Source organism: Oncorhynchus keta, chromosome 15, assembly GCF_023373465.1.
Source record: "Oncorhynchus keta strain PuntledgeMale-10-30-2019 chromosome 15, Oket_V2, whole genome shotgun sequence".
In the NCBI taxonomy this organism is placed as follows: Eukaryota; Metazoa; Chordata; class Actinopteri; order Salmoniformes; family Salmonidae; genus Oncorhynchus; species Oncorhynchus keta.
Window position 1 is genome coordinate 34,952,065 of NC_068435.1, and position 27,793 is coordinate 34,979,857.

At 44.1% G+C, this 27,793-nt stretch overlaps 1 protein-coding gene across 1 annotated transcript; it reads right to left on the minus strand.

The window, feature by feature from the left end:
• Nucleotides 1-489: 489 nt before the first annotated feature.
• LOC118394833 (NPC intracellular cholesterol transporter 1-like) lies at nucleotides 490-26,487 on the minus strand. Its single transcript, XM_035788416.2, has 25 exons — nucleotides 26,030-26,487; nucleotides 14,246-14,374; nucleotides 13,977-14,083; nucleotides 13,633-13,796; nucleotides 12,993-13,160; nucleotides 12,592-12,841; nucleotides 12,416-12,498; nucleotides 11,848-12,218; nucleotides 11,282-11,508; nucleotides 10,913-11,013; nucleotides 10,355-10,457; nucleotides 10,046-10,235; nucleotides 9,688-9,870; nucleotides 9,452-9,566; nucleotides 9,090-9,217; nucleotides 8,330-8,464; nucleotides 8,122-8,211; nucleotides 7,801-7,991; nucleotides 6,322-6,437; nucleotides 5,792-5,921; nucleotides 5,427-5,612; nucleotides 4,413-4,644; nucleotides 4,044-4,157; nucleotides 2,719-2,881; nucleotides 490-1,991 (listed from the first exon to the last, which is right to left on the minus strand). Exons 1-25 carry the CDS (start codon nucleotides 26,105-26,107, stop codon nucleotides 1,909-1,911), a joined length of 3,837 nt encoding a protein of 1,278 aa, XP_035644309.2. The 5' UTR covers nucleotides 26,108-26,487; the 3' UTR covers nucleotides 490-1,908.
• Between the last annotated feature and the right edge of the window lie 1,306 nt (nucleotides 26,488-27,793).

A 27,793-nucleotide genomic window follows, 5' to 3' on the forward strand; every position in this document is an offset into this window, starting at 1 on the left:
AGACGGGTTGGATATACTGCAAAATTCTCTAAGAAGACATTGGAGGTGGCTTAAGGTAGAGAAAGTAACAGATATCTGTGGCAACAGCTCTAGTGGACATTCCTGCAGTCAGCATGCCAATTGCACGCTCCTTCATAACTTGAGACGTCTGTGTCATTGTGTGAGAAAACTTTATATTTTAGAGTGGTCTTTTATTGTCCCCGGCACAAGGTGCACCTGTGTAATGATCACGCCATTTCATCAGCTTCTTGATGCGCCACACCTGTCAGGTGAATGGATTATTTTGGCAAAGGAGAAATCGTCACTAACAGGGATGTAAACAAATTTGTGCACAGAATTTGAGCAAAATAAGCTTTTTGTGCATATGGCAAATTTCTGGGATATTTTATTTCAGCTCATGAAACATGGGACTAATACATTACATGTTGCGTTTATATTTTTGCTCAGTGCATTTAGGTTACTCAAAATAAGGACCACGTGAGATATTAGTTAGTGATTTATTTATGTGATTTTTTATTTTATTTTACCAAATTAAGCAAATCTATAGTGGTGTACCAATATGCCAATATGAGATTCTATTGCAAATCAGATTTAAATCTGTCAATACCGAGCTGCAATACAGTCCACACATTAAAATGTTAAAACATTAAGATTTTGATTCAAGACATGGTTACCATATTACAACATTGTGCTTCTTTCTAGTGCCAATGCGCAGCATTGTCAACAAGCATGTCTGTAACAAACATCTCGAGCCCCTGGTTGCCCCATAATAACAATAATAAATATTACTTTAATATCTTTGCTCAACCTTACATTCTGAGGTACTACAGACAACTGGGCACAGCCCTAACAGTAAGCAAAAACATTACTGCAAGATGTGAAGCCAGACCAAGCCTAGTATAATGTACTTACAGACAGCTCTTATTCACAGATCTTGGATCAGTTTTGCCTTTTCATTTATCATTATATGGACAAGGTGGCCCTGGTCCAAGATCATCACTCTTACTCTGCGTAACGGTGAATATTGACCCTTGGCTATACAGGAATACATATTGTCACACAATATTATTATAATAACGTTAATAAAAATTGCCTCAAATCAAGCTGGTCAAGTTTTTCAGTAACTGTGGAACCATAGAAACAAAATTACAGAATTATAGTAATTACTTTTCTATGTGTGGAACACCTGGAATGTATACCAGGTTAACTGTATCTTTAAACATTATTTGGTTTCATTATTAGTTACATTACAGTATACATAAATGTTTCGTCATATCAAACTTTTTTTTCTTCTTCTCAGAGAAGTAACCTTTTGCATATATTATCATTCTCTTTACACATTCTACTTAGCTAATCCCCCCCAAAAACACTGTCTGGTTAAAGAATAGCTGGTCCTCAAGAGAAAATAAAGAGTAGGGTCATAAGATGTAAACTAGAAGTTTATGTGGGTTTAAGTTTTTCCTATATTCACATAGCTGACTTCCTGTGTTGAGAGGGGAAACAGTATATCATCCTATTGCTGCTAATGTTACATTAGGGGGCTATTCTAGGTTACTGAAATCAGTGGTGTTCATTAGGCACCAAAACAGACAAAACCAGGGAAAGACTACTGGTCGACAAGAAATGCCATTTTTTTCCATTTTCCATTGCAAAACATTTTGCCACTGTGTGCCCTAATGAAAACTACCCAGAATTGCCCATAAGAATTAAATAAAGTGTGAGAGGCCTCAGAGACACACCCAACAGTTATTCCTGAGTTGCATCCCTGTATTGCGAGTGCGTGTCAGAAATCATTGAAACTGCTACCTCAGTCACGCTGCGTCACCCCACACCGTCTCTCCCAGATCAGGACAGAAAGGTTAGTTAGTTCAAAATCATCATTGTGCTGCTCTTTTCCCCACAGAGCCTCTAGAAGTTGAGGCGGTGCTCCCTTTCTGTGCCGGCATAGCGCTTGTTGGCTGCAAACACCTTGGCTTTGTTTACCGAAGGACCTGAGGGAAGAGAGACCGACAGATTGTGTCATTTTTCCAATGGTGAAATCGTTTAAAACTTTTGCGGAGGCAACCGTATCCTCGTTCCATGCAGTGTAAACCTTGACATAAAGACAAACTGGTACTAAGTAAGATGAGACACCACACAAAATACTAGGTGAATTTCAGGGCAAGTTTCCTTTTGGGGCTTGAGGGTTTTAGTGAGCTTACAGAGAGGTGCTATAGTGTGATGCAAATTATATTTGCTGTGAAAGGCCACACATTTACACACACACGCGCGCACGCACGCGCACTGGGAGAATCTTAATTGGTTTTGCTCGACTCCTCCATCCTGAAAAGGAAACAATTTTACTCTTATGAAATGAGACATCTTCTCCACCTGCGCGTCATCATGCAAATTATGTTTACAGAGGAATCCCCAAATAAGATGTGTAAAGTGGTAAAAGGAAATGTAGCTGGTTGTGCCAGACATGTAGATAAATAGCGTATCGTTTTGAAATGTGTGCACGCTTTTCTTCAAGAAAACAACAGCTGATTCAAAGAGGGTTTGACGAATTTCAAAACTCTTCCATGATAGGGTGCCGGTACGATAATTATGAGGTTCCTCGGGGGGGGGGCTATCGAAGGGAGGAGCCTCCGTTCACTTATTATCAAAGTGGTACTCTCCTACACATGGAGAGTTTAGAAGATGGACTTTTGCCCAATTGAGAAATCACCCTATGCATACCTGCGTAGCTGAGCAGCACAGGGAGGAAGATGAGTCCGTGCGTGGCGCCCAGCAGCACCATGGCCAGGTACATGCGGAAGTAGAAGATTTGGAAGATCTGGGACTTGGACAGAGCCAGGATCAGGATGCCTCCAAACTTAGTCAGAGTGATCCCACTGAACACCTGGGAGAAGAGGAACCATGGTTTAGTTCCATTCTGGTGCTCAGCATTCCCTGCAGTCAAAAATGAAATCAATAACCAGGTTCTAAAAACCGGAGCCAAACAAATCAAGTGATTTCTACTTTCCGAGATATTCCATTCAAGCCAAGAATTCAATTTCACACAGTTTTTTCCCCCCTCCATTGCTGCAGAGCCATTATTTTTTTTTGGGGGTCTTTAGTCTTCTGCACTCAAAGATCCTTCCCGAAGCTTCTGCGCACGTGCAGCCTACATTCTCTACTTTACTCGCAGAGAACAGGCTACTCAGAGGAACGGTGCCCGTTTAATAAAGTCAGATCAGAACGGAATCCGTGTCTACAGGACCACACAATGATCACAGTATTCTACACAACAGAACCCAATATAATAGAATAATATAACGTTACTTTAAGACAAAAAGAGCATCGCATTCAACCGCGCATGATCATTCGTTCAGTTTAACCCGTGAAACGTCCACGCAGCCTCATTCTGCATAGCAACCAACTGATCTCAATCAGTTACATGGTGATATGCATTTTGATCTCCTTGAGTTATACAGCGTAGTTTCAAAGAGGCTTCAAAGTAGCCTACAGTGTTGTTTTGAACGGAGTGAACGAAATGTAGAGCAGATGGTGTTCAACTGTATATAGCCTACCTGTGTATTTTGCCCTGTAGCGCGCACTTGAGTTTTGGCCACAAGAGAGAAAAACGCAGTGGTGTTTTTCTCTTACAGTAACATTATACATTACATTACATTATACTATCATATTTAGTTCTGTTATGTAGAACACTATCATTGTGTGATCTTACAGACATCGATTCACCTTTGATCTAGCTTTATTAAAGGAGCACCATGACCGGTCGCCCGAGTAGCCTGTTATCCGCGCATAAAGTAGAGAATATACACATGTGCAGAAGCCTCGCGAGGCTCCGGATCTTTTAGTGTAAAGATCCCCAAAACGTTGGATCTGCAGCCACTCCGTACTATTTTTTTACATGTCAGATTACTGATAGAACAGACAATCCTCGGGCAAAGGATGAGCTACATGCTTTTTTGAAACACATATTCAGACAGTGTGCCGTTTCCATGAACACAGCACAAAGTGTGCTAGTGTGGGTTTAACCACAAGAGTAGAGATCTACTTACTGAGCTGCCCATGTGGGCCAGAGCTTCTTCAGCCCTTTCCACCCTGGTACTCTTCACACTGATGGAGAAAGCCCTCACTATGTGACTGCAGAACTCCACAGAGATACCACAGCTCTGCAACACACACACACACACACACACACACACACACACACACACACACAATGAATACAGAGGAGATCCTGGGCTGCGTTCACAACAAGGAGTGTTCTGCATCCCCCTTTCTGGTCAAAACATATCATTTAGAAATAACTACCAAAACTACCCAGAAATGTCAAATTATAGGAAGACATAATTTTGGATATATATATAAATTGTATTTAATATATATATATATATATAAAAATATCAGCCTGTTCCTTCTCTCACCATGACGAGGTTGACGAGGGACACAGCATTGAGGCTGATGTCCCAGAGCCACATGACCCCGAACATGTTGACCAGGATCATGGCGATGGTGATGCTGACCAGCACTCCTGACCACAGCTCAAAGCCCAGCAGCACCGCGGTCACCGCAAAGATGGCCGCCAGCGACACGCCCAGCTGGAAGACCGTGTCGTAGACAATGGTCAGGTACTGCTCGTAGAACACGTAGAACACGCTGGAGAGGGAAAACAACAGTTACAATTTGAGTTTCAACAAATTCAGATTCTGCAACAGAATTCCAGTACAGTATATGTAGACAATGACATGTTGTGAATGATGTACTTAAAAAAAAGTTCAAACTTAAAAAGGTCCCTAGTTTGGCAACTCAAGGCACTTTGACCCAGAAGCAAAACAAACAAAAAAACAGAAGGGCACTTTGACAGGAGAAAATACGTACAGATGGCATCTTACATGCAGTGTTTACATGTACTATTACAACCCCTCTTGAACCCTTAAAACAGGATGTGTAGTAAACAGGGGGGGGGCATAAAAGCTGGATGTATAAGAAAATAAAAAGATAGAGAACAATCTATTTAATGAGGGCAGCTAAAACAACATGTTATGAGTGTGTGTTTATTTATGACTGACTTACTTCACCTTTTATGGTTATTTTGAGGAACAAAGACCTGGGCCACACAATTTAACAGCTTTTCAGAGCGGTTCTATTTAGCTCGAAAATCAGGAACTCAGAATGGGCGAGTTCAGGGCGTATCTATCTCACTAGAGACTATATTTCTCTTTTCGTGAGGGCAAAAATAACCAGTGACTGTTATATCACCAGCTAACCCAGTAACACGAACCCTTCGCGGGAAAAGCCTCGCGCTTTGTTTCACAACATGTGAGGCAGTGGAGGCTGCTGATGGGAGGGCGGAGTCATAAAAATGGCTGGAATGGTCAATCGAGTGGTTTCAACCACATGGAAACAGTGTATTTGATGTGTTTGATACCATAGTCTACCTGTAGGGGAAGACTTTGTGGCCCATGGTGCTAGTGATGTTGTCAGCCAGGACACGGGCCATCTTCATGGCGTCTATGAAGTCAGGGGAGTCCTTGAGGATGGTGTGGTAGGTCATGAAGTAGGTGGCCCCCACAGATGTGTTGTTCCCCTTTAGGACCACAGCTGAACTGTAGGCCGCGTGACCACTGCAGGACCACAAAGACCACGTTAGAGGCAAATACAGAGTCAAGTCAGTGAGAAGCAAAAAAAAAAAAGTGTAAACTACATCAAGGTAAAAGCATGAAATGCAACCAGTCAATATGTCTCGATACACACTCAACTATGAACTACAATGCCTTCATTGCCATAGAGAAACAACCATTACCCTTTCCCACACTTGACGTTGGGGTTGTCTGACAAAAACATGGGGAGGAACTTCATGAAGTCCTGCTCTATGGGCCTCAGCTTCCCACTGGAGTTCATGGGGCGGCAGTGCACACACGACGTGTCCACCACTGATGAAAGTAGACAAATGTAGGTACTTCAATGCAACATTTCTAACACGCAATTACAAAGAAAAAGCCCTTAAAATATACTGCCTCATTGACTAAAAGCAATACTTCAGAATGGCACCGTTTCGCAACAGCTTGATATCGGAATGTAGCCGGTGTCTTCAAAATCAGGATGCGAGTGAGACATTGTTAAGACGTGTTAAGAGTTGTCCTGAACGTGTAGACTTGCTTTGTCCAGAAGCCGTTGGAAGAGACTAAAGAGAGTGCGTGACCTGATCAGAGCAGTGTGTTATTGGCACATTGGATAATGGTTTAACGTTGGTGCCTGAGGCATTGCTGAAGGACCCAGAGGAGTTGTAATATCTACAGCAGGTGTGTGTGTGTGTGTGTGTGTGTGTGTTACCTGAGGCATTGCAGAAGGCCCCAGAAGAGTTGTAATATCTACAGCAGGAGGACTGAGGCTTCACCCAGTCAAAGTAGTCATCCAGCCACGACGACGGGTTGAATCCTATAGTGGTGCTGGGGGGAGAATTACATTGAGATGACTAGATCCTTTTCTATTGGAAGACATTCAAGAAAGTCTTATAATACCTCCAAACAAGAAAGGTATTTGTCAGTAGTGTTGGGGTAATGCATTACAAAAGTAACACATTATGTAATTATATTACTTTTATGAGTAACGGAGTAATGTAATGCATTACTTTAAAACATTGAGGAATAATAGTTACTTTTTCAAGTAATGTGCACGTCAATTTCAGAAAATATTTCACCTCTGTGTGAAAGCTGTGCCATTGATCGCTTTGTGATAATAAAGCCCATAGGGATTCACTGTCTAGTGCCAAGGGCGCCTCTAGTTATCCATCTCTATGCAGAGGTCTAACCAGCACTGGCGGCTGGATTTTGAAGGATGAAATTATATTATTTAATACTAGTACAATTTCTCACAGAAAGTGATTTTGTTTAACAAGTCATATTTTTTTCTCTCAAGGAGATAAGGTGTCAACATTATTGGCACCCCTGTTTTCAATACTCTGGCACCCTCCCCTTGCGAGGATAACAGCACGGAGCCTTTTTCAAAAATGTTTCATGAGATTGTAGAACACATTGGGAGGGATCTTAGACCATTCCTCCATACAGAATCTTTCCAGATACTTGATATCCACCGCCTGTGCTTAAGGACTGCCCTCTTTAATTCAAACCACAGGTTTTCAATGGGGTTCAAGTCCGGAGACTGAGAAGTCCATAGCCTTCTCTTCTCTTGCTGGAGAATCCCCTTGTGGCCAAGTTTCAGCCTCCTGTCAGTGGCAACCAGGTTTTTTGGCTAAAATATCCTGGTACTAGGTAAAGTTCATCATGCTGTTGATCTAGACAATGGCCCCAGTGGACAAAAAATAACATAACATCAAAGATCCACCACCATATTTTACAGCAGGCATGAGGTCATTTTCAGCATATTCATCCTTCTTTTGACACCAAACCCACCACTGGTGAGCGTGGCCTAAGATCTCTATTTTCATGTCATCTGACCAATGCACCGGTTCCAATCCAGGTGCCAATGTAGTTTAGCAAACTACAGGCATTAACATTTGTTGGACGACATGAAAATAGAGCTCTTTGGCCATGTACAGCAGTGGTGGGTGGTTTTGTTTCATGTAACACGTAATATGTAATATGACTTTGTCAAGTAATTAAATCACATTTTATTGGTCGCATACACATATTATTGCGGTTGTCGCGAATCCCAGCACTGTTTGTCAGCGAGTTCAAAATCAGAGTTCTAGTCTCCCTGTTAAACCCCGACTGATTTCACATCATACCAGTGATTTCAACATGCAGCCCAAAGGTGAAAGAAGTGGGGAGGGGTTGCTGTTGCTTCACTCACTAGTTGCTGATGAGAGATGCTGCGTAGACCTGTTGGACCAGAGAGTTGTTGCTGCAGCCCACCCCTCCACACACAGAGTTCTGGCCCTCCAGACTCAGGTAGTCATGGCCGTCCTCCACCACGAAGTAGACCGGAGGACCCGTGTGGAGGTACTCACTCAGGTTCTTAAAGTAGTCCAGCACGTACGAGTCCTATTGGATAGGAGATTCAACACGAGACAAAATGTCTGACATTATCCCACGCATCAAAAGAGAAGACCGATTATCAATAGCACACGGAGTGAGGCTGGTGGGGTTGGTTAGACGTACTAGACATACTTACATCAGGCATGGAGAGCTTCTGGTCCAGTCCAATCTCTACCTTATTGGTGACAGCGATACTGAAGGACAACATCCCCACAAACACAGCCACCTGTCCGAGAGAAGTTGTTAAAGATAGCCACTAAACTTCCATAGTCTAACTGTTTACAAAACATGTTGGTTTGAACGCTGATTCTATTGTACATTTAAATCTGAGCATCAGCACTCACCACAATGGGTCTGACCCACTCTTTGAGGATGAAGGGGGCGTAGACCTTCTTGAAGAAGTGGAAGAGGAAGCCATCTGTCCTCTCCTCCTGGCCAACTGGCAGCTTCACACAGCACACAATGTCCAGACGATTCCCCTGGAAAAACAACATTAAATTCTTGAAGCGCAAGAGAATGATGTTGACTTAACCCGGAAATCCTGAATAAGGCCCCAAGGACCCAATCAGTATAGCATTTTAAAAACAGGTGTTCAGAATGTACTTCCTAATTAGATAACTTGTGTCTCTCTCTGTTAAATGTGACATCAGTGCACTGCTCACTTGAAGTGGGCTGTAACCGTGACGCTCATGCTTAGCTGGGACTAACATGGTAATGAAACAGGGAGTTAGCAAATAGTGACACAGAATGCTGACAGCTACTGTTTAGCATGCCAAGCCTACCCCTGTGAGTCATCACCAGTCCTCTCACAGGAGAAGCAAATGCAGTGTGGAAACATTTAGTTTATTCCCCAGCCGTCCTCACCTCCTGCCTCTTGGTGTCCAGGCCCAGCAGGCTGACAAAGCAGCTGATCTGAAGCAAGAAGTCATCCCCAACCCTTAACCAAGCCCTACACTACCCCTATACCAGCCCAGCCCTCCTTACCTCCTGTCTCTTGGCGTCCAGGCCCAGCAGGCTGACAAAGCAGCTAATCTGTAGCAAGAAGTCATCTCCAACCCTTAACCAAGCCCTACACTACCCCCATACCAGCCCAGCCCTCCTTACCTCCTGTCTCTTGGCATCCAGGCCCAGCAGGCTAATGAAGCAGCTGATCTGTAGCAAGAAGTCAATGAACACAGCCAGCCCAGCAAACAGGGAGAAGGTCCGCACCGCTGGCATAGTGGACAGGGCCCCTGGACAGGAAAAAGGTAGGTAACCCACTGACATCAAAGCTCCAGACTCAAGCTTGTCGTTGCACAAATTGCAGTCAATACGGAAATCCATGGGAATGACAAAGGACCTAGTTGACGTCTTCAAGTATTCACATACTGCCTTCTACAATACGTTTGATTGTTCTATAATGTAGCCAAGTAGTGTGTCAACACGAGAGGTGTTAGGTGACTGAAGGTTACAGGTCATTCTCATACCCAGGAAGAAAGCCACTGTCTCAGAAAAGGAGGAGAGGAGCATGCTGGGAGCCACGTCTCCTAGGATACGGCCTATCTGCTGGTGCAGCTCCTCTTGAGGCATCCGCTCATCCCTCTGTACAACAACGCATCACACATGGTGATCAATACATTCATTCATCACTGCCATTACAGAGTCCGACAGTGACCATATACATGCCGTTACATACACATAATGTACACATACATACACGTACCTGGTACGTTTGGACAACGATGAAGATGTTGTCGACGCCGACAGCCAGCACCAGGAAGGGGATGACCTCGATGACGATGAGGGTGAGAGGGATGCCAGCATAGCTGAAGATGCCCAGAGAACAAGCCACTGAGCTCAGCACTATCACGATGCCTGCTATGCCCAGGGAGATCTTAGAGTCCACCTGGGCAGAAAACAACGACAGAGGGTTAGTCATTCAGAATCAGAACCTTGCAGGAGACACAATGCTGCGAACAGGGGCTTGACCTCTCTTTTGAGCTAGACAAAGACCTAAACTATTGTCTTGAGACGGGGAGATGTCGACAAAACACGTTATTAAATAAACTATTACTACTAACCAGCACCCTCCTGAAGCTGTGGATATGTCCTAACGCCAGGGAGATGTAGACGAACATGATGGCGTAGCTGACCACGACGGTGCTGAGGTCACTTTCGCTCTCGCGGTTGATCTCGTCCTCGATGCTCCTCTCAGAGTTGAAGGAGATGGTCAGGTTGGGGTTGCTGTAGTTCTTCAGGAAAACGATGAATCTGGAAATGGAGGGATGTGCTACTTCAAAATGGCAAATCATGGCACAAAACCAAATCTGACTGAAATGTGAAATTGCTTTAGTATATACACTAGCATCTGAAACATTTGTTTTGCTCACTCCTTCTCCCAGGCCAGAGCTTTTCCCAGATTGATGCTGTCGTTATGGTAGTTGTTGACAGGGAACGTGATCACTAGAGCTGTGGCATTGTTGTAGTTGGTGGCTGGGGTGAGAGAACAAGATGTAAAAAAAGTGCCACTGTCAGGGAATTTGTGTTGACAAAGTTCAATACAAAAAAAACACAGTAAACAATAGTAAAATCAATATCAAAGAGCTGAAGGATGTTCCAAGACACAGATTCAAAGTTGCAAACAGTCAGAGTTAGCTCATTAAACCCGAATCTACAAGGTCAGTGACCAAATAACTATCTTTGCATAGCTATCTCTGCATAATAAAACATTTGTGATTATGTACAGGAGTTAAGCAATAAGGTTTAGCCTTTTGTAGCAGACACGTTTTCCTAAAACACATACCATGCACTCACACACACCCATAGGGGAAAAAAAACAGTACAAAATTGAAAAAAAAGAAGGTATATTTCCCACTGACTAATTCTTATTCCCACGGACTAATTCTAGATTCTATTTCTTTGTGTGATGATAACGTATCCCCACTCACCATCATAGCCTCCCAGGACCAGCCAGGGGAAGACAGGGCCTCCGTAGGTGCCCAGGCAGGGATCATGAAGCTTGTTGGTGTCGTTGAGGGATGCTGGGGCACTACACACAGGAGAGACAGACAGAATTATTTAATAACGGAGGTAATATACACAAATCTAAGACTAACTGTTCACCACACACAGCTATGAGTATATACCTGCTGAAGGAAAACGAAGCGCAAGAAAAACATTTTACAATGTGCAATATCAGAACCAATCTTTCAATGTGAATGATCCGAGTTGGAGAGGAACTGGCACAATCTCATGAGTTCTGTAGCATTCCCCAGGTGCAGAATGTCACTCGAGAAAGTGTTCTGAGGGCCACTCACCTGACGCAGTAGAGGAAGTGTGTGTGGTAGTCGGCGTAGACATAGAACTCATCGCCTACGCTACGGTCCAGCTGGTCGTGGCTGTTCTGGAAGTAGTTGAGAACACTGAGGATGGTGCAGTTGTCATTGAAGGGGGCCAGCGGGGCCAAGCAGATATCCTTTAAGGTCACTTTCTGGTCCCCGTATGAAGCCACTATGTTTTCTATGTCCGTCTGGAGATCCAACACCTGAGATAAGAGATTGTGTTAAAATTTGAGAAGAACTAAAACTATAAAATGTCACATTAGAACTAAGGCAAAGACCAAATACTGTAGGTCTTCCTGATATTCTTGACACAGCATCATTTCCCATATACTAATTTAGCAGAGGCGGGAGCCAAAGATTATAACTAAGGTCACTGATCCAGGGTTTCAGCTGCTGAAATAAATCCTAGAGGAAACCCTACTCAGATAGCTTGAACCAAAATGTCCACAACCCATAATCCCATTCTAAATGCTACAACAATTCCATCTGAACATATCAATCACACCCAATCCATCACCCCGCCCCCCCTCCAGCTAACCCACCTGGTGGAGGACGTCCTTGTCCAGGGGGGCTCCGAAGGGCACGTCAGCCCCCGCGGGGTTCGGGGAGTAGACGGATTCTGACTGCAGCGTGGTGGTGATGATGAGCTGCTCTGCCCTGAAGAAGGGTCCGAAGTGGCTGTCGAAGTAGTCCTTCTCCTGCCTGGCCTGGCTGCTGGGAGAGGACCATAGCTCCACGGGGTCCGTGGTGATCTTCATGTAGACCAGGCCCCCTGAGCAGGCGGCCACTACGGCCAGGCTGCCTAGGATGACCACGAGGGGCTGCCGTACGCAGAACGAGCCCCAGCGGGCGAAAAGGGAACGCAGGGAGCTCTCGAAACGCTCGCCCAGCGTCTCACCACACGAAGCGTCCACTGTGACACAGAGCGAGAGATGAGGGAAGGAGTTAACGGTCAGGTAGAAAATGGGAGTTTTTTTTGTTGAGAATATTACTGTATTTTGGGCTGATTTGGCACCGTCGTATGTAGATATTTTAATAGCTGGGAGTCCAGAAAGTTAAGTAAAACAAGTAAGTGCTGCACAAAGACTTGATTGATATGCAGCACCGTACCTTGGTCAATGTTGTCATTGTTCAGACAGGGAGGGTTATTGCTGTCCAAAATGGGACCATATTCCGACTCTACTGTCCTTTTTCTGGGTGAGAAAAGAAGGGAAAAAAACAGCACCATTAGATACATCTTAGGAAAACACTGCTTCAGTCAGGTCATAATATGCGTCGGTCCTTGCCTGTAGCACCAGGCTCCGATCACGGCTCCGATGAAGATGAGGAGGAAGGACACATAAGAGATCCACATGATGACCACCATAGCGTCGATGCCCAGAATGGTCCATGGCGGAAGCAGGGGCGGAGGGACAGGCTGGGGGCCACAGGCCTGGCTACAGTCCTGGCAGGAGCATGGCCCAGAGCCATCCTCCAGACCCTCCGTACAGCCATATGTCTTGTTGTTCATGGGGATCATACCGGACACTGGCACGTCTGGAAGGGTGGGGATAGTCAGAGAATGTGGAGTTATTGTGCTGTTTTAAACAGAGACCAATGTTATCCTTAACTGAAATAAGTATGAATACTTGTGGAGACAGATCCTCTTTCATTGTAAATGGTATATATTCTGTACTGTGCATCTTACCTGAGAATATAGGGATGATGGGGAAGGGACTCTGTCCATTGTTGATGTCGAACATGTACTCGATCCAGTTGGTGGCGTTGCAGTCACTGGCGTCCTTACCACAGAGCAGTGACAAGGCCTTCACGTTAATGGAGGGGGCCTGGACATCCTGACAAGCATTATACATGGCTGCCAAGAGAGAGGACCAAAATTACATTATACAACTTGGGACTGACTGATATCTGTAGCATTACGTCAACAACAGTGCTAGCCAATGGAAGTGACTATATATTTCCACTCTTCCACTCTCAAACTGTGACCTGATCTGCCCACTAGCCTAATCTGTTTGCAGTCTTGCCAACTCCTATGGACAATGACCATAGGAGTTGGCAAGAAAGCATTAACAGATTTTTTTTATTTTTTATGTTTATTTAACTAGGCAAGTCAGTTAAGAACAAATTCATATTTACAATGACGGCCTAGTAACGGTGGGTTCAGAGGACAGAACGACAGATTCTGTCGTTCAGAGGACAGAACGACAGATTTTTACCATGTCAGCTAGGGGATTCGATCTAGCAACCTTTCGGTTACTGGCGCAAAGCTCTAACCATTAGGCTACCTGCCACCCCAGTCTAGAGGACCAGGCAATGTGCCCCCTCACCATTGGCAAATGTCTGTCCAATGTAGTACTGGACTTCCACCACATTGGTCTTGTTGGCAGCTGTGACATTAGTGAACTGGGTGCCGTTCACGAACAGACTCTGGCGGGGGCTGCAGGTTAGCTCACAGAACAGGTTCATCAGGTTGAAGAAACAGGCTGGGCATCTGGAGAGGGAGAACCCAGAGAGAGTCAGGGAACTTTAGATTGACAACATATCAACATATCAACAAAGCTACCTTACTGCTAAGGCATCTCGCTAAACCAAATCATAGCCATTACGGGAGTATGTCCAAGTATGGCACATGGAATGACAAAGTTATTTTTGCAAAGACTATGGTGCGTACCGAGAGAGGAACTGTAGGGGAAGCTGAAGGCTCCCTTGAAGAGTCAGGAGCTGCTGGACATCACAGCACAGACTCTGGTTCCCATAGTCATAGCCTGGACACAGCTCCTATACACACAAAACAAGAACAGGGATCATTCAGATGACCTAACCTGGTTTTGTTCAAGTAAAACGTGTGAGAACATTACAATTGGAGTCAAGTGTAATTTCAGAAGTGTAATGAAAACATAGAGAACCAGTTAAAAAAAACCCTTCCATGATAAACCTTACTGTGAGCAGCTCATGGCCCTCTGCTGGGAGTGGGAGAGGTGGTCCTGTATAGTTGCAGTTGTACTTCTTCCCCGGGACCTTGTCGGACTCCCCACACTCACCGTACCACACACAGTGCTGGGCTTGAACCTGAGAGGAGATATGGGGACCAAAACAAACAAACAATCTTAACATTTGCCCTGTGAGAGGTGTACAAAGAGGACTTGATTCATGAGACATTGCTTCTAAAGTGATGGAAATTCTCTTTGGCTTATCAGAACTTTAAATGTGCTGTTCTGTAGGCTACATACACTCCCCTTCATATGTATTTGGACAGTGAAGCAAAAAACTAATATGATTCTATACTCCAGCATTTTAGTTAGGTCTCAAACTCAGCAAAAAAAAAAGAAACGGCCTCACTGTCAACTGTGTTTATTTTCAGCAAACTTAACATGTGTAAATATTTGTATGAACATAACAAGATTCAACAACTGAGACATAAACTGAACAAGTTCCACAGGCATGTGACAAACATAATTTGGATAATGTGTCCCTGAAACAAATGGGAGTTGTCAAAATAAGAAAATAAGTCAGTATCTGGTGTGGCCACCAGCTGCATTAAGTACTGCAGTGCATCTCCCCCTCATGGACTGCACCAGATGTGCAAGTTCTTGCTGTGAGATGTTACTCCACTCTTCCACCAAGGCACCTGCAAGTTCACAGACATTTCTGGGGGGGGGAATGGCCCTAGCCCTCACTCTCCAATCCAACAGGTCCCAGACGTGCTCAATGGGATTGAGATCTGGGCTCTTTGCTGGCCATGGCAGAACACTGACATTCCTGTCTTGCAGGAAATCATGCACAGAACGAGGAGTATGGCTGGTGGCATTGTCATGCTGGAGAGTCATGTCAGGATGAGCCTGCAGGAAGGGTACCACATGAGGGAAGAGGATGTCTTCCCTGTAACGCACAGCGTTGAGATTGCCTGCAATGACAACAAGCTCAGTCCGATGATGCTGTGACACACCGCCCCAGACCAGACCTTCCACCTCCAAATCGATCCCGCTCAAGAGTACAGGTCTCGGTCTAACGCTCATTCTTTCGACGATAAACGCGAATCTGACCATCACCCCCGGTGAGACAAAACCGCGACTTGTCAGTGAAGAGCACTTTTTGCCAGTCCTGTCTGGTCCAGCGATGATGGGTTTTTGTGCCCATAGGCAACATTGTTGCCAGTGATGACTGGTGAGGACCTACCTTACAACAGGCCTACAAGCCCTCAATCCAGCCTCTCTCAGCCTATTGCGGACAGTCTGAGCACTGATGGAGGGATTGTGCATTCCTGGTGTAACTCGGGCAGTTGTTGTTGCCATCCTGTACCTGTCCTGCAGGTGTGATGGTCGGATGTATTGATCCTGTGTAGGTGTTGTTACATGTGGTCTGCCACTGCGAGGACGATCAGCTGTCCGTCCTGTCTCCCTGTAGCACTGTCACAGTACGGACGTTGCAATTTATTGCCCTGGCCACATCTGCAGTCCTCATGCCTCCTTGCAGCATGCCTAAGGCACGTTCACGCAGATGAGCAGGGACCCTGGGCATCTTTCTTTTGGTGTCAGTAGAAAGCCCTCTTTAGTGGCCTACGTTTTTATAACTGTGACCTTAATTGCCTACCGTCTGAAAGCTGTTAAGTGTCTTAACGACCATTCCACAGGTACATGTTCATTAATTGTTTATGGTTGAACAAGCATGGGAAACCGTGTTTAAGCCCTTTACACTGAAGATCTGTGACGTTATTTGGATTTTTACGAATTATCTTTGAAAGACAGGGTCCTGAAAAGGGGACGTTTCTGTTTTTTGCTGAGTTTATTAGGTGACAGTACAGAATGTATTTTATTTACAAATACAAATCCGTTTTAACATTTAGTAATAAAAGCACTTCATGTAGGCAATTCCCCATTTAAAGAAGTCCTAAGCATTTGGACAAATTCACTTCAGCCAAATAGTGTATTAAAGTAGTCAAAAGATTAGTATTTGAGCCCATATTCGTTGCATGACTACATCAAGCTGCAGACTACAAACTTGTTGGATGCATTTGCGGTTTGTTTTGGTTGCGTTTTGTCCCATAGGAACTGAATGGTGAATGTCTTGTGCCATTTTGGAGTCCCTTTTTTTGTAAGTAAGAATATAAGACGTTGCTGAACACTTCTGCATTCATGTGGATGCTATCCTACCATGATTATGGATAATCATGAATGAATGGTGAATAATGATGAGTGTCTTGCCTCTCAAAATATTCTAACCTTGGCTGCTATTGGTAATGGTGAGAGGTTAGAACTCGTTTTATTGTAGCCTTTTATTGGACGGCATCTCACTCATCATGATTAATTTATGATTATTCTTAATCATTGCATTATCAAGTGGGCAATTCCACGGTAACATAGTGACAGACTTTTGCACTTTCAAATGTGTGATTGGCAACTTAAACAAACCAAATTAAACGTTATGCCTAAGTAGGCGTGGCCACCGGCTATAGTCATCATTTACCATTCAGTTCCTAATGGGCACAACATAACCAAAGCAAACTGCAATGGCCTTTCAAATCATATCAAATGTTATTTGTCACATACACATGGTTAGCAGATGTTAATGCGAGTGTAGCGAAATGCTTGTGCTTCTAGTTCCGACAATGCAGTAATAACCAACGAGTAATCTAACCTAGTTTGCCCCCGGTGATGCGTTGTGCAGACCTCACTACCCTCTGGAGAGCCTTACGGTTGTGGGCGGAGCAGTTGCCGTACCAGGCGGTGATACAGCCCAACAGGATGCTCTCGATTGTGCATCTGTAAAAGTTTTAGAGTGCTTTTGGTGACAAGCCAAATTTCTTCAGCCTCCTGAGGTTGAAGAGCCGCTGCTGCACCTTCTTCACCACGCTGTCTGTGTGGGTGGACCAATTCAGTTTGTCCGTGATGTGTACCCCGAGGAACTTAAAACTTACTACCCTCTCCACTATGTGGATAGGGGGGTGCTCCCTCTGCTGTTTCCTGAAGTCCACGATTATCTCCTTCGTTTTGTTGACGTTGAGTGTGAGGTTATTTTCCTGACACCACACTCCGATGGCCCTCACCTCCTCCCTGTAGGCCGTCTCGTCATTGTTGGTAATCAAGCCTACCACTGTAGTGTCGTCTGCAAACGTGATGATTGAGTTGGAGGCGTGCATGGCCACGCAGTCGTGGGTGAACAGGGAGTACAGGAGAGGGCTCAGAACACACCCTTGTGGGGCTCCAGTGTTGAGGATCAGCGGGGTGGAGATGTTCTTACTTACCCTCACCACCTGGGGGCAGGCCCGTCAGGAAGTCCAGTACCCAGTTGCACAGGGCGGGGTCGAGACCCAGGGTCTCGAACTTGATGACGAGTTTGGAGGGCACTATGGTGTTAAATGCTGAGCTGTAGTCGATGAACAGCATTCTCACATAGGTTTTCCTATTGTCCAGATGGGTTAGGGCAGTGTGCAGTGTGGTTGAGATTGCGTCGTCTGTGGACCCATTGGGGCAGTAAGCAAATTGGAGTGGGTCTAGGGTGTCAGGTAGGGTGGAGGTGATATGGTCCTTGACTAGTCTCTCAAAGCACTTCATGATGACGGAAGTGAGTGCCACGGTGCGGTAGTCGTTTAGCTCAGTTACCTTAGCTTTCTTGGGAACAGGAACAATGGTGGCCCTGGCATGTGGGAACAGCAGACTGGGATAAAGATTGATTGAATATGTCCGTAAACACACCAGCCAGCTGGTCTGCGCATGCTCTGAGGACGCGGCTGGGGATGCCGTCTGGGCCTTGCGAGGGTTAACACGTTTAAATGTTTTACTCACGTCGGCTGCAGTGAAGGAGAGTCTGCAGGTTTTGGTAGCGGGCCGTGTCAGTGGCACTGTATTGTCCTCAAAGCGAGCAAAGAAGTTGTTTAGTCTGTCTGGGAGCAAGACATCCTGGTCCGTGACGGGGCTGGTTTTCTTTTTGTTATCTGTGATTGACTGTAGACCCTGCCACATACCTCGTGTCTGCGCCGTTGAATTGCGACTCTACTTTGTCTCTATACTGACGCTTAGCTTGTTTGATTGCCTTGCGGAGGGAATAGCTACACTGTTTGTATTCGGTCATGTTTCCGGTCACCTTACCCTGATTAAAAGCAGTGGTTCGCCCTTTCAGTTTCGTGCGAATGCTGCCATCAATCCACGGTTTCTGGTTTAGAAATGTTTTAATAGTTGCTGTGGGTACAACATCACCGATGCACTTGCTAATAAACTCGCTCACCGAATCAGCGTATTCGTGTTGTTGTTTGACGCAATGAGGAACATATCCCAATCCATGTGATCGAAGCAATCTTGAAGCGTGGAATCAGATTAGTCGGACCAGCGTTGAACAGACCTGAGCGCGGGAGCTTCCTGTTTTAGTCTCTCTCTATAGGCAGGGAGCAACAAAATGGAGTCCTAGTCAGCTTTTCCGAAAGGAGGGTGGGGGAGGGCCTTATATGCGTAGCGGAAGTTAGAATAACAACTATCTAGGGTTTTACCAGCCCTGGTAGTACAAACGATATGCTGATAGAATTTAGGGAGTCTTGTTTTCAGATTAGCCTTAATAAAATCCCCAGCTACAATGAATGCAGCCTCAGTATATGTGGTTTCCAGTTTACATAGAGTCAAATGAAGTTTGTTCAGGGCCATCCATGTGTCTGCTTGGGGGGGAATATATGCGGCAGGGATTATAATCGAAGATAATTCTCTTGGTAGATAATGCGGTCGACATTTGATTGTAAGGAATTCTATGTCAGGTGAACAGAAGGACTTGAGTTCCTGTATGTTGTTATGATCACACCATGTCTCGTTAATCATAAGGCATACCCCCCCGCCCCTCTTCTTACCAGAAAGATGCTTGTTTCTCTCAGCGCGATGCGTCAAGAAACCAGGTGGCTGTACCGACTCCGATAGCGTGTCTCGAGTGAGCCATGTTTCCGTGAAGCAAAGAACGTTACAGTCTCTTATGTCTCTCTGGAATGCTACCCGTGCTCGGATTTCATCAACCTTCTTGTCAAGAGACTGGACGTTGGCGAGGAGTATGCTCGGGAGCGGTGCGCGTTGTGCCCGTCTCCGGAGGCTGACCAGAAGACCGCTTCGTCTGCCCCTTTTACAGCGTCGTTGTTTTGGTTCGCCGGCTGGGATCCGATCCATTGTCCTGAGTGGTGGGCAAAACAGAGGATCCGCTTCGGGAAAGTCGTATTCCTGGTCGTAATGATGGGGAGTTGACGCTGCTCTTATATATCCAGTAGTTCCTCACAACTGTATGTAATAAAACATACAGAAATGAGAAATGTTTCATCCAACAAGTGGGGTATCTAACTGCACCCTCATATGTCATGTCTTGAAATATGCAGACAGGCGGAAAAAGTTAAATGTACATTGTAATACTTCTGACAGCCAACGTTCTAACTCTTTACCATAATCCCAGACTTTACCATAATCCCAGAAGGCATGGATTGAGTCATTGTTAGTTTTACATTTAAGACCTGACTCTGTCGTTGTGCTGTAGAATTAGCGAATTTCGATGTGTAATAAATTCTATACTTTAGTTTATACTAGATTAAGCTTACATTTTTATTAACTAATTTCATTAGCTATGTTCCAACACTCCCTCCATCGTGCCAACATCAGTTCCTTTTAAATCTTGGTTCCAATAGTTCATTTTTTTCTAAGAGATTGTCAGTTGGATAGGCTCTCTGCAAGGTTTTATATAGCTTACCTATCATATGAACATCCTTTTCTGACTCAAATAGGATTCCCTCAAGATTACTCTGACGTCCAAAAGATTTCAAACCGAAGTTTCCTATGAAGAAATAATCTACATTGGTCAGTCCAAAATGTATTTTTTATTATTTCATGGAAATAAATGCATTGTACTGAGACATTTACAGTTTCTATACATTTAGTTTTCCATGTGGACCAATCTATCAGTGAATTCTGAAAAGCTATCCAAGGATTGAAACTGTGAGTTTGTGGAACCAAAGAATTTCTGTACAAACTGTCAGAAACATTCCCGGGGAAAGCCATCTGCGTGCTCGTCGTCCTCACCAGGGTTTTGACCTGAATACAGTTCGGTGTCAATACCAACTTCAGTGGGCAAATGTTCACCTTCAATGGCTACTGGCACGCTGGAGAAGTATGCTCTTCACAGATGAATCTCGGTTTCAACTGTACCGGGTAGATGGCAGACAACGTGTATGGCGTCGTGTGGGCAAGCGGTTTGTTGATGTCAACGTTGTGAACAGAGTGCCTGTTGTGAACAGAGTTGTGGTATGGGCAGGCATAAGCTACAGACAACAAACAACGGCATTTTATTGACGGCTATTTAAATGCACAGATACCGTGACGAGATCCTGAGGCCCATTGTCGTGCCATTTATCCGCCTCCATCTCCTCATGTTTCAGCATGATAATGCCGAGCCCCATGTCACAAGGATCTGTACACAATTGCAGTTCTTCCATGGCCTGCAAACTCACCAGACATGTCACCCATTGAGCGTGTTTGGGTTGCTCTGGATTGGCAAGTACGACAGCGTGTTCTAGTTCTTGCCAATATCCAGCAACTTCCCAGTCTTTGAAAAGGAGTGGGACAACATTCCACAGACAACTATCAATTCTATGCAAAGGAGAGTTTCGCACTGCATGAGGCAAATGGTGGTCAAACCCAGATACTGACTGGTTTTCTGATCCACGCCCCTACCTTTCTTTTTCAATATATCTGTGACCAACAGATGCATATCTGTATTCCCAGTCATGTGAAATCCATAGATGTCGAACTAAGTAATAGATTTCAAATGACTCATTTCATTATATGAACTGTAACTCAGTCAAATCTTTGAAATTGTTTCATGTTTCTTTTATATTTTTGTTCGGTGTATAAAATTTCACAAACCATGTCGCGGGCAGTTTTAAATTAATCCTGGGTCGCTAATTATTGGTTTGATAACAAACAACGTTGTTCAGTCATGTTACCTAGCTAGCTAACAACCTGGTAACTTGACAGTAGGTCCAGGCTAATTTGATTGACACAGGAACAAAAGGAAACGGGTCTGCTACTCATGAGGTGTGCTTCAAAGTAGGATTCATATAGGCCTAATGTAAGTCTAAACTATAAAAGTTGCGAGCAGTATGTGTTTGTGGGCGAGGGAGGTGTGTGTGTTTATGAGGGAGAAAGTGGGAGTGTGTGAGGAAAGGAGAGTGTGTGTATGTCTGTGTTAACTGAAGAGTAAAGGTGTCATGCAGTGTTTTCCCCTTACTACCGCAATGGCATGTAGATTCTCTCTCACACACACAGAGAACAGTGTGAAGCTAAATGCAATGTGTTGTATTGAATAGAAGTGTGAATTTCAGTGGCCAGTTTGAGTAGCACATGTTCCCGTTTTCTTAACGTTCTGCAAAAGACACATTTCAAGTATTTTTACTTAAGTACTTTACATTTCACCCAACCCCTCTAAATCAGAGAGGAGCGGAGGGCTGCCGCAAAAAAAAATACAAATTAAATCGACGTCTTCGGCGGCCGGAGAACAGAGGTTACAGGGGCAGAACGACAGGTTTTTACCTTGTCAGCTCGGGGATTCGATCCAGCAACCTTCCGGTTACTGGCCCAACGCTCCTGCCGCTGGGAAAAGGGTGTATTCTTATTCATCAGGATGCCTACACCTCTGCTGTTACTATAGTATGTGGCAGCATAGTCCTCTCCAACCCAGCTCCTATTCTCTCCTTTTTTTGAAAGGTAACTCTTGCAGGAAAGCCAGATCTGCTGCAATCCCTTTAGGTGTTCAAGAACCATGTGTAGCCTGTGCACATTCAATGTAATAGGTTGGATTTTGTTTGGTCTTTACTTGTATAGAATCTAAGTGAACCTTGTCTGTTCCGTCTATCATTGAAGAACCAGAGAAAACATTCAGCAAACATGCTGTATGAGGGAGGTGGGCATTCCATGAAATGGGAGAGTTATAGTATGAATACATAGTTAATGCATACATGACATATAGAGCATGTGGGCTGAGAAGACATTTAACAAAAAAAAAACAGACAAAAAAAATCATTAAAAAGTGCTTTGTACTTTTGAGATGCTTTTAAGGGCCAACTCCTCTCCTAATGTACCAAAAGTCTGGAATATGTCATTGAATATACATTGGCGAAAGACTGCCACTTAAGTATTGTGGTCAGTTTCTATTACCTTGTAAATAAATACAAATATATATAGTGGTTGGTGAGACTCTACTTGGGGACAGTGGGATTCAGAGAGACTGAAGAGAGGTGAGTAGAGGCCTCACACACACCTTAGAGAAGTGTATGAATTGCTCTGTTGAATTGGCGCCTTTTCGTAGCCCATGTTGCTACAGTATGCTGCCCTACCAAGCAAAAAGGCTGTAACTGCTAAATTGGTCCAAAATGAGTTAGTCATTTTTGCTACATTAAATACATGCTTAAATCATGGCAAATAAAGTAACAGGGTTGACGATTTCGTCTTAAAATCAGACATAAATTCCCATGTGACAGAGAGAACGGAAGCTTGTTGTGTGCAACAGGTAGTGACAATTGAATACAAAATCCATCGTTAGACAGGCTAGAAATGTTTTATCTGGTATCCATGGCTAACAGGGTTGAGGTGATATGCTCGAACCTGGTCAGTTTTCCACCACAAAACACCAGAAAATTGCCAAAAATAGTACAAACAACAAACCACAGTTGGGTCACCTGCTACTGTCCTCTCTTCCACTGACACACTGTTATGTTCAACTGTTTTCTTTCGCTTTGTCTTTCTGTTGTCTGATGCTCAAAGCGAGAGTGTGAAAACATTCTGGACAACCCCCTCCCTCTCTCACTGAGTATCACCTGACACCAGACATCCATGGACGTTGAAAAATAGTTTACATTTGGTCAGTCCGCCCTGGCCTTGATTTCAACGTCCATGGACGTTAGCCCAAACATAGATGTCCATGATTGGTGAGTGGTTCTGATTTGCTCCTATCATAGACGTCGATATTTCGCAAGTGTGGACAGTAAAGTACCATACAGTAAAAATATAGTATAGTTTAGTATAGTTTAGTGCAGTACAGCACACTAGAGGAGAGTACAGTACAATGTACTGTAGTTCAATAACCAAAAGAGATGTCCAAAAGGCTCCTTAACAGCTTCTACCCCTAAGCCATAAGACTGCTAAACAATTAAACAAATGGCCACCCGGACTATTTGCATTAACCCCCTCTTGTTTTTAAACTCATACTACTCACTGTTTGTCTATGCATAGTCACTTCAACCCTTACCTACATGTACAAATGACCGACTAATCTGAACCCCCGCCCATTGACTCGGTACCGGTAGCCCCGGTATATAGCGTCATTGTTGTTTTATTTTTTTAATTACTTAGGTTTATTTAATAAATATTTTCTTACAAGTGCTTGTAAGTAAGCATTTCACGGGAAATGTCTACTACACCTATTGTATTCGGCACATGTGACAAATAAAATTTGATTAGATTTGAATTCTGTTACCAAATTGCACTGTTCCAGTAAATGTGTTTTTGTGAAATGTTCTATGTCAATTGTTCAAAGTAGTCATTGTGCATAGTTGTAAACTTTGAAATCAATGGTTTTTGTTTGGCATACATTTTGGGCAGTGGAGGCTGGTGGGAGGAGCTATAGGAGGATGGGTTTACTGTAATGGAATAAATGGAACGGTATCAAACCTATGGAAACCATGTTTCTCTGCATTCCATTCCAGCCATTACAATGATCCTATACCTCCCACCAACCTCATCTGATTTTAAGGTGAACGTCTGAGACTCAGCAGAATTATGTTTCTGTGGAATTGCCCTACTGTGTAAAAGTCAAGGAATTTCACAGAGGCACTCTATGCTTTTGTTCAATGCTAAAGGCAGCTGAAACCCAAATGATATTCTTGCTAAATTAAAGCAGAAGTGAGCCGACATATTCTGCACATTTGGGTTAATTTGACTTTTTTCTCTATACCAGATCTGAATGTAATATGAGTCTACTATGCACCTCGAGAGAACCCCTGTGTTTCAGGTCCCAAAATACAACCTTAACTTCTGGCAATCACGTGCTGTTGGTCTCTCTTGCTAATTTGATTGACTATTTTGATGGTTGACTTCCGAGCACACGTTTCTCTCTTTGTTGTACTGACTGATAATGCACAGTACACTGTATTCCCTTTGGTGCCCTGTTCTTTTGAATGTGGTCGTCTCACCTGAATGAGACTCGGTTGGCTCCTTAAATTGTCACTGTCAAGGGTTTCAAGTAAGTGGAACTCTAAGACAAACCAGACTGAACTTACTACAGCTAAACTACTGTCAAATGACTTCCAACATGTATCATAACTTATTGCACATGCTTTTGAAGTGGGGTGTGTCCACCTCCTAGCCTGTCTGTTCTGACACACAGGCCTCGTTTTTCAATGTGGGATGAAGTTGAAGGCCCCCGCCATCCGCCACAAACCACTTAATCAGTTGCCTCTGAGGAGGATGGCCAGACACTTAACAGGCTGAGTAATGTCATTAAAATATCTGATTGAAGGGGGAAATTCAGAAGAGAAACTCTAGTTCTTTCCTTGAGGATACAGGTCTCCAATTACAATACTTTTCACCTTCAGCATCCAAAAATGTTTCTATTGCTACCCCATAAAACACTGTTTCCACATCTTAAAATGAATTGCCCTTTCGCTGCATGAGTTGTGTATGGGAATTTATTTGACTGTAGGAATGAGGAGTCCTGTGGTGTATTCATTAAGCCGATTCTGTAGTAAAACGTTTTTACTACGTTTATTCCAAATGGAAAACGTATTGCAACGAAAACAAGTTTCTTTTGGACAAATGTAGGTTCCTCCCGTTTATTTCCATGTGGTTCTTCCTAGAGTAAACCGTAAAAGGTTTCCATAGAAAAACCATTTAACAGACCAAACATTTTGCAACGGAATCCGACTAATGAACACACCCCTAGTTTATCTTGGGGATGCAAATTAATCCGCCAGTACAATGACAGCAATTGTCCATTTTGACAATGGCCTATTAAATTCCATTCCACGAGACCAAGTCTGATCAACACAATTGCTTTGGGTTGGGTTTATTTTAGTGCGGATTGTCTTGTATTTTCTTTCGCATTAAAAGTTGTTTATTTGAGCAGGAGATAGAGGATACATATCAGTGGCTTTAAAGATCTTGTCTCACTTCTCGAGACCGAATATTTTACATGTAAACCCAGATCACGCAAATATTAGATGTGAAAAACAAGTGGTCATTTCCTATATCTTGTTGCATTTGATGAATGAGTTTCGTCTAGCTACATGAAAATCGCGTGACAGTGACGCAAAAATATTTCGCAATGTATGGATTAGGTTAGCTAGCTAGAACTAGCTGTTTGCGTCCGAGCTAATAAATTAAACGAATTATCACTAGCTCACATTGGCTGAACTGGCTGCTTGTACAATTTGTAGCCATAGTACTTTAGCTGGCCAAATGATGATGGTTGATAGATGCTAGCTAACACTACCTACCAAGCCAACTTTAAGCTGAACAACACTAACAGCACCGGCTAAAAGTGAACAGGCCTTGCTTTACTTTTTGACAATGATTTAGCTCGCTTGACACACTTTAGTTAGCTAACGTTACCTACCGGTGATTGACAGCAAGCTAAATATAGATACGCAATAAGAAGAGATTAGCTACTTAGCTAAAAGTCTCCCGTCCAGAAAGCTATTTAACACGTAGGTTGACTTACCCATTTATAATGTCCCTCTGTCAAAATTATGAAGATGAAAAACAAAAAGAAATAGCTTCTTTCTGATAAGAGCCCCATCCCTCTAATCAAAAAGTCTTCAGAGTGTTCCTGTTACTCCTCTGACTTGTTCATTACGGCATTGATGACTGGAGAACAACCCTTTGGCACATTGCTGCCACCAGCAGGATTGGATAGCGCGGACACTAGCTAGTCACATTGTGCAACGTTTTCTTGACTTTGACCACAGCCTGCAACTGCATCCCGCAATTCAGGGCATCCCACTCGAGCATCCATTGGCTCCTTCATGAACCTCCCCCCAAGCGCAACATCTTCATGCTTGTGTGACAATTTTGAATACCAGTCAAAAAAGGGAAATATAAGTATTAGATTTTTTTCGCCCAGCCTACTGGAGTCGCCCTTGCTAGCTAGGATACCGGTAGACGGTGCCCTTCGCTCCTGCCTGCCCTCACAGTCATTACTAAAACTGCGGTAAAACAGTCCCCTACAGGCGGAGGCGACGGTCTTTCGGTAACCCCCGCCTCGCGAGTGCTAGCTAATTAGCTGGCTAGTTTGTTAGTGGCACTTTGTGCTGGCTTACTAGTTAGCCAGCACAGTGTCACCCTCGCCTCCCGCCTGCTGTGTACCGGAGAAAACTGGGCAAATAGTGCCCAACAGGCGGAGCGAAGGACACTGTCTAGTACCGGTCGCCCCCGCCTCCTGATAGCTCAGCGGGAGGCTGCGGCGACACTGTGTGCTAGTTAGCTAGCAAATAGTTTCGCGCCTGCTGTGTATCTTAATCCTCTTTAGGACTAGCTGGCTAAGTTACCACATAGCATACTTCGCTCCCACCCGCTGAACACCTGCCGTCGTTAACAGACCACAAACGACAGGCGGGGGCTAAGGACACTGTCTAGCGGCATCGCCCCTTCTTCTGTGCGGTTTATAGCGGCTGGCATCCAACGTTATTGTGCATTAACGCCACCTACTGCACTGGAGCGCCTCTGCCTCCCATATGTCCTAACTTTAAAATAAATACAGTACCAGTCAAAAGTTTGGACAAACCTACTCATTCAAGGGTTTTTGTTTATTTTTACTATTTTATACATGGTAGAATAATAGTGAAGACATCAAAACTATGAAATAACACATATGGTATCATGTGGTAATCAAAAATGGTTGAACATATCAAAATATATTTTATATTCTTCAAAGTACTAGTGCCCTGATGACAGCTTTGCACACTTTTGGCATTCTCTCGACCAGCTTAATGATGAATGCTTTTCCAACAGTCTTGAAGGAGTTCCCACATATGCTGAGCATTTGTTGGCTGCTTTTCCTTCACTCTGGTCCAACTCATCCCAAACCCTCTTAAATGGGTTGAGGTCAAGTGATTGTGGAGGCCAAGTCATCTGATGCAGCACTCCATCACTCTCCTTCTTGGTCAAATAGCCATTACACAGCCTGGAGATGTGTTTTGGGTCATTGTGCTGTTGAAAAACAAATGATAGTCCCACTTAGCGCAAACCAGATGGGATGGCATATCGCTGCAGAATGCTGCGGTAACCATGCTGGTTACGTGTGCCTTGAATTCTATATAAATCACTGACAGTGTCACCAGCAAGGCACCCCCACACCATCACACCTCCTCCTCCTCCATTCTTCAAGGTGGGAACCACATATGCTTCTCACAAAGACCTGGCGGTTGGAATCAAAAATCTCAAATTTGAACTCATCATACCAAAGGACAGATTTCCACCAGTCTAA

Excerpts from the sequence above, each read along its gene's own strand:
- LOC118394833 (XM_035788416.2), bottom strand. The coding sequence starts at position 26,107 with ATGGGGCTCTTATCAGAAAGAAGCTATTTCTTTTTGTTTTTCATCTTC. Across the intron at positions 14,375-26,029 it reads CAGAGGGACATTATAAATGG|GTTCAAGCCCAGCACTGTGT; the intron begins GTAAGTCAACCT and ends ATCTCCTCTCAG. Across the intron at positions 13,797-13,976 it reads CCCCTACAGTTCCTCTCTCG|ATGCCCAGCCTGTTTCTTCA; the intron begins GTACGCACCATA and ends CTCCCTCTCCAG.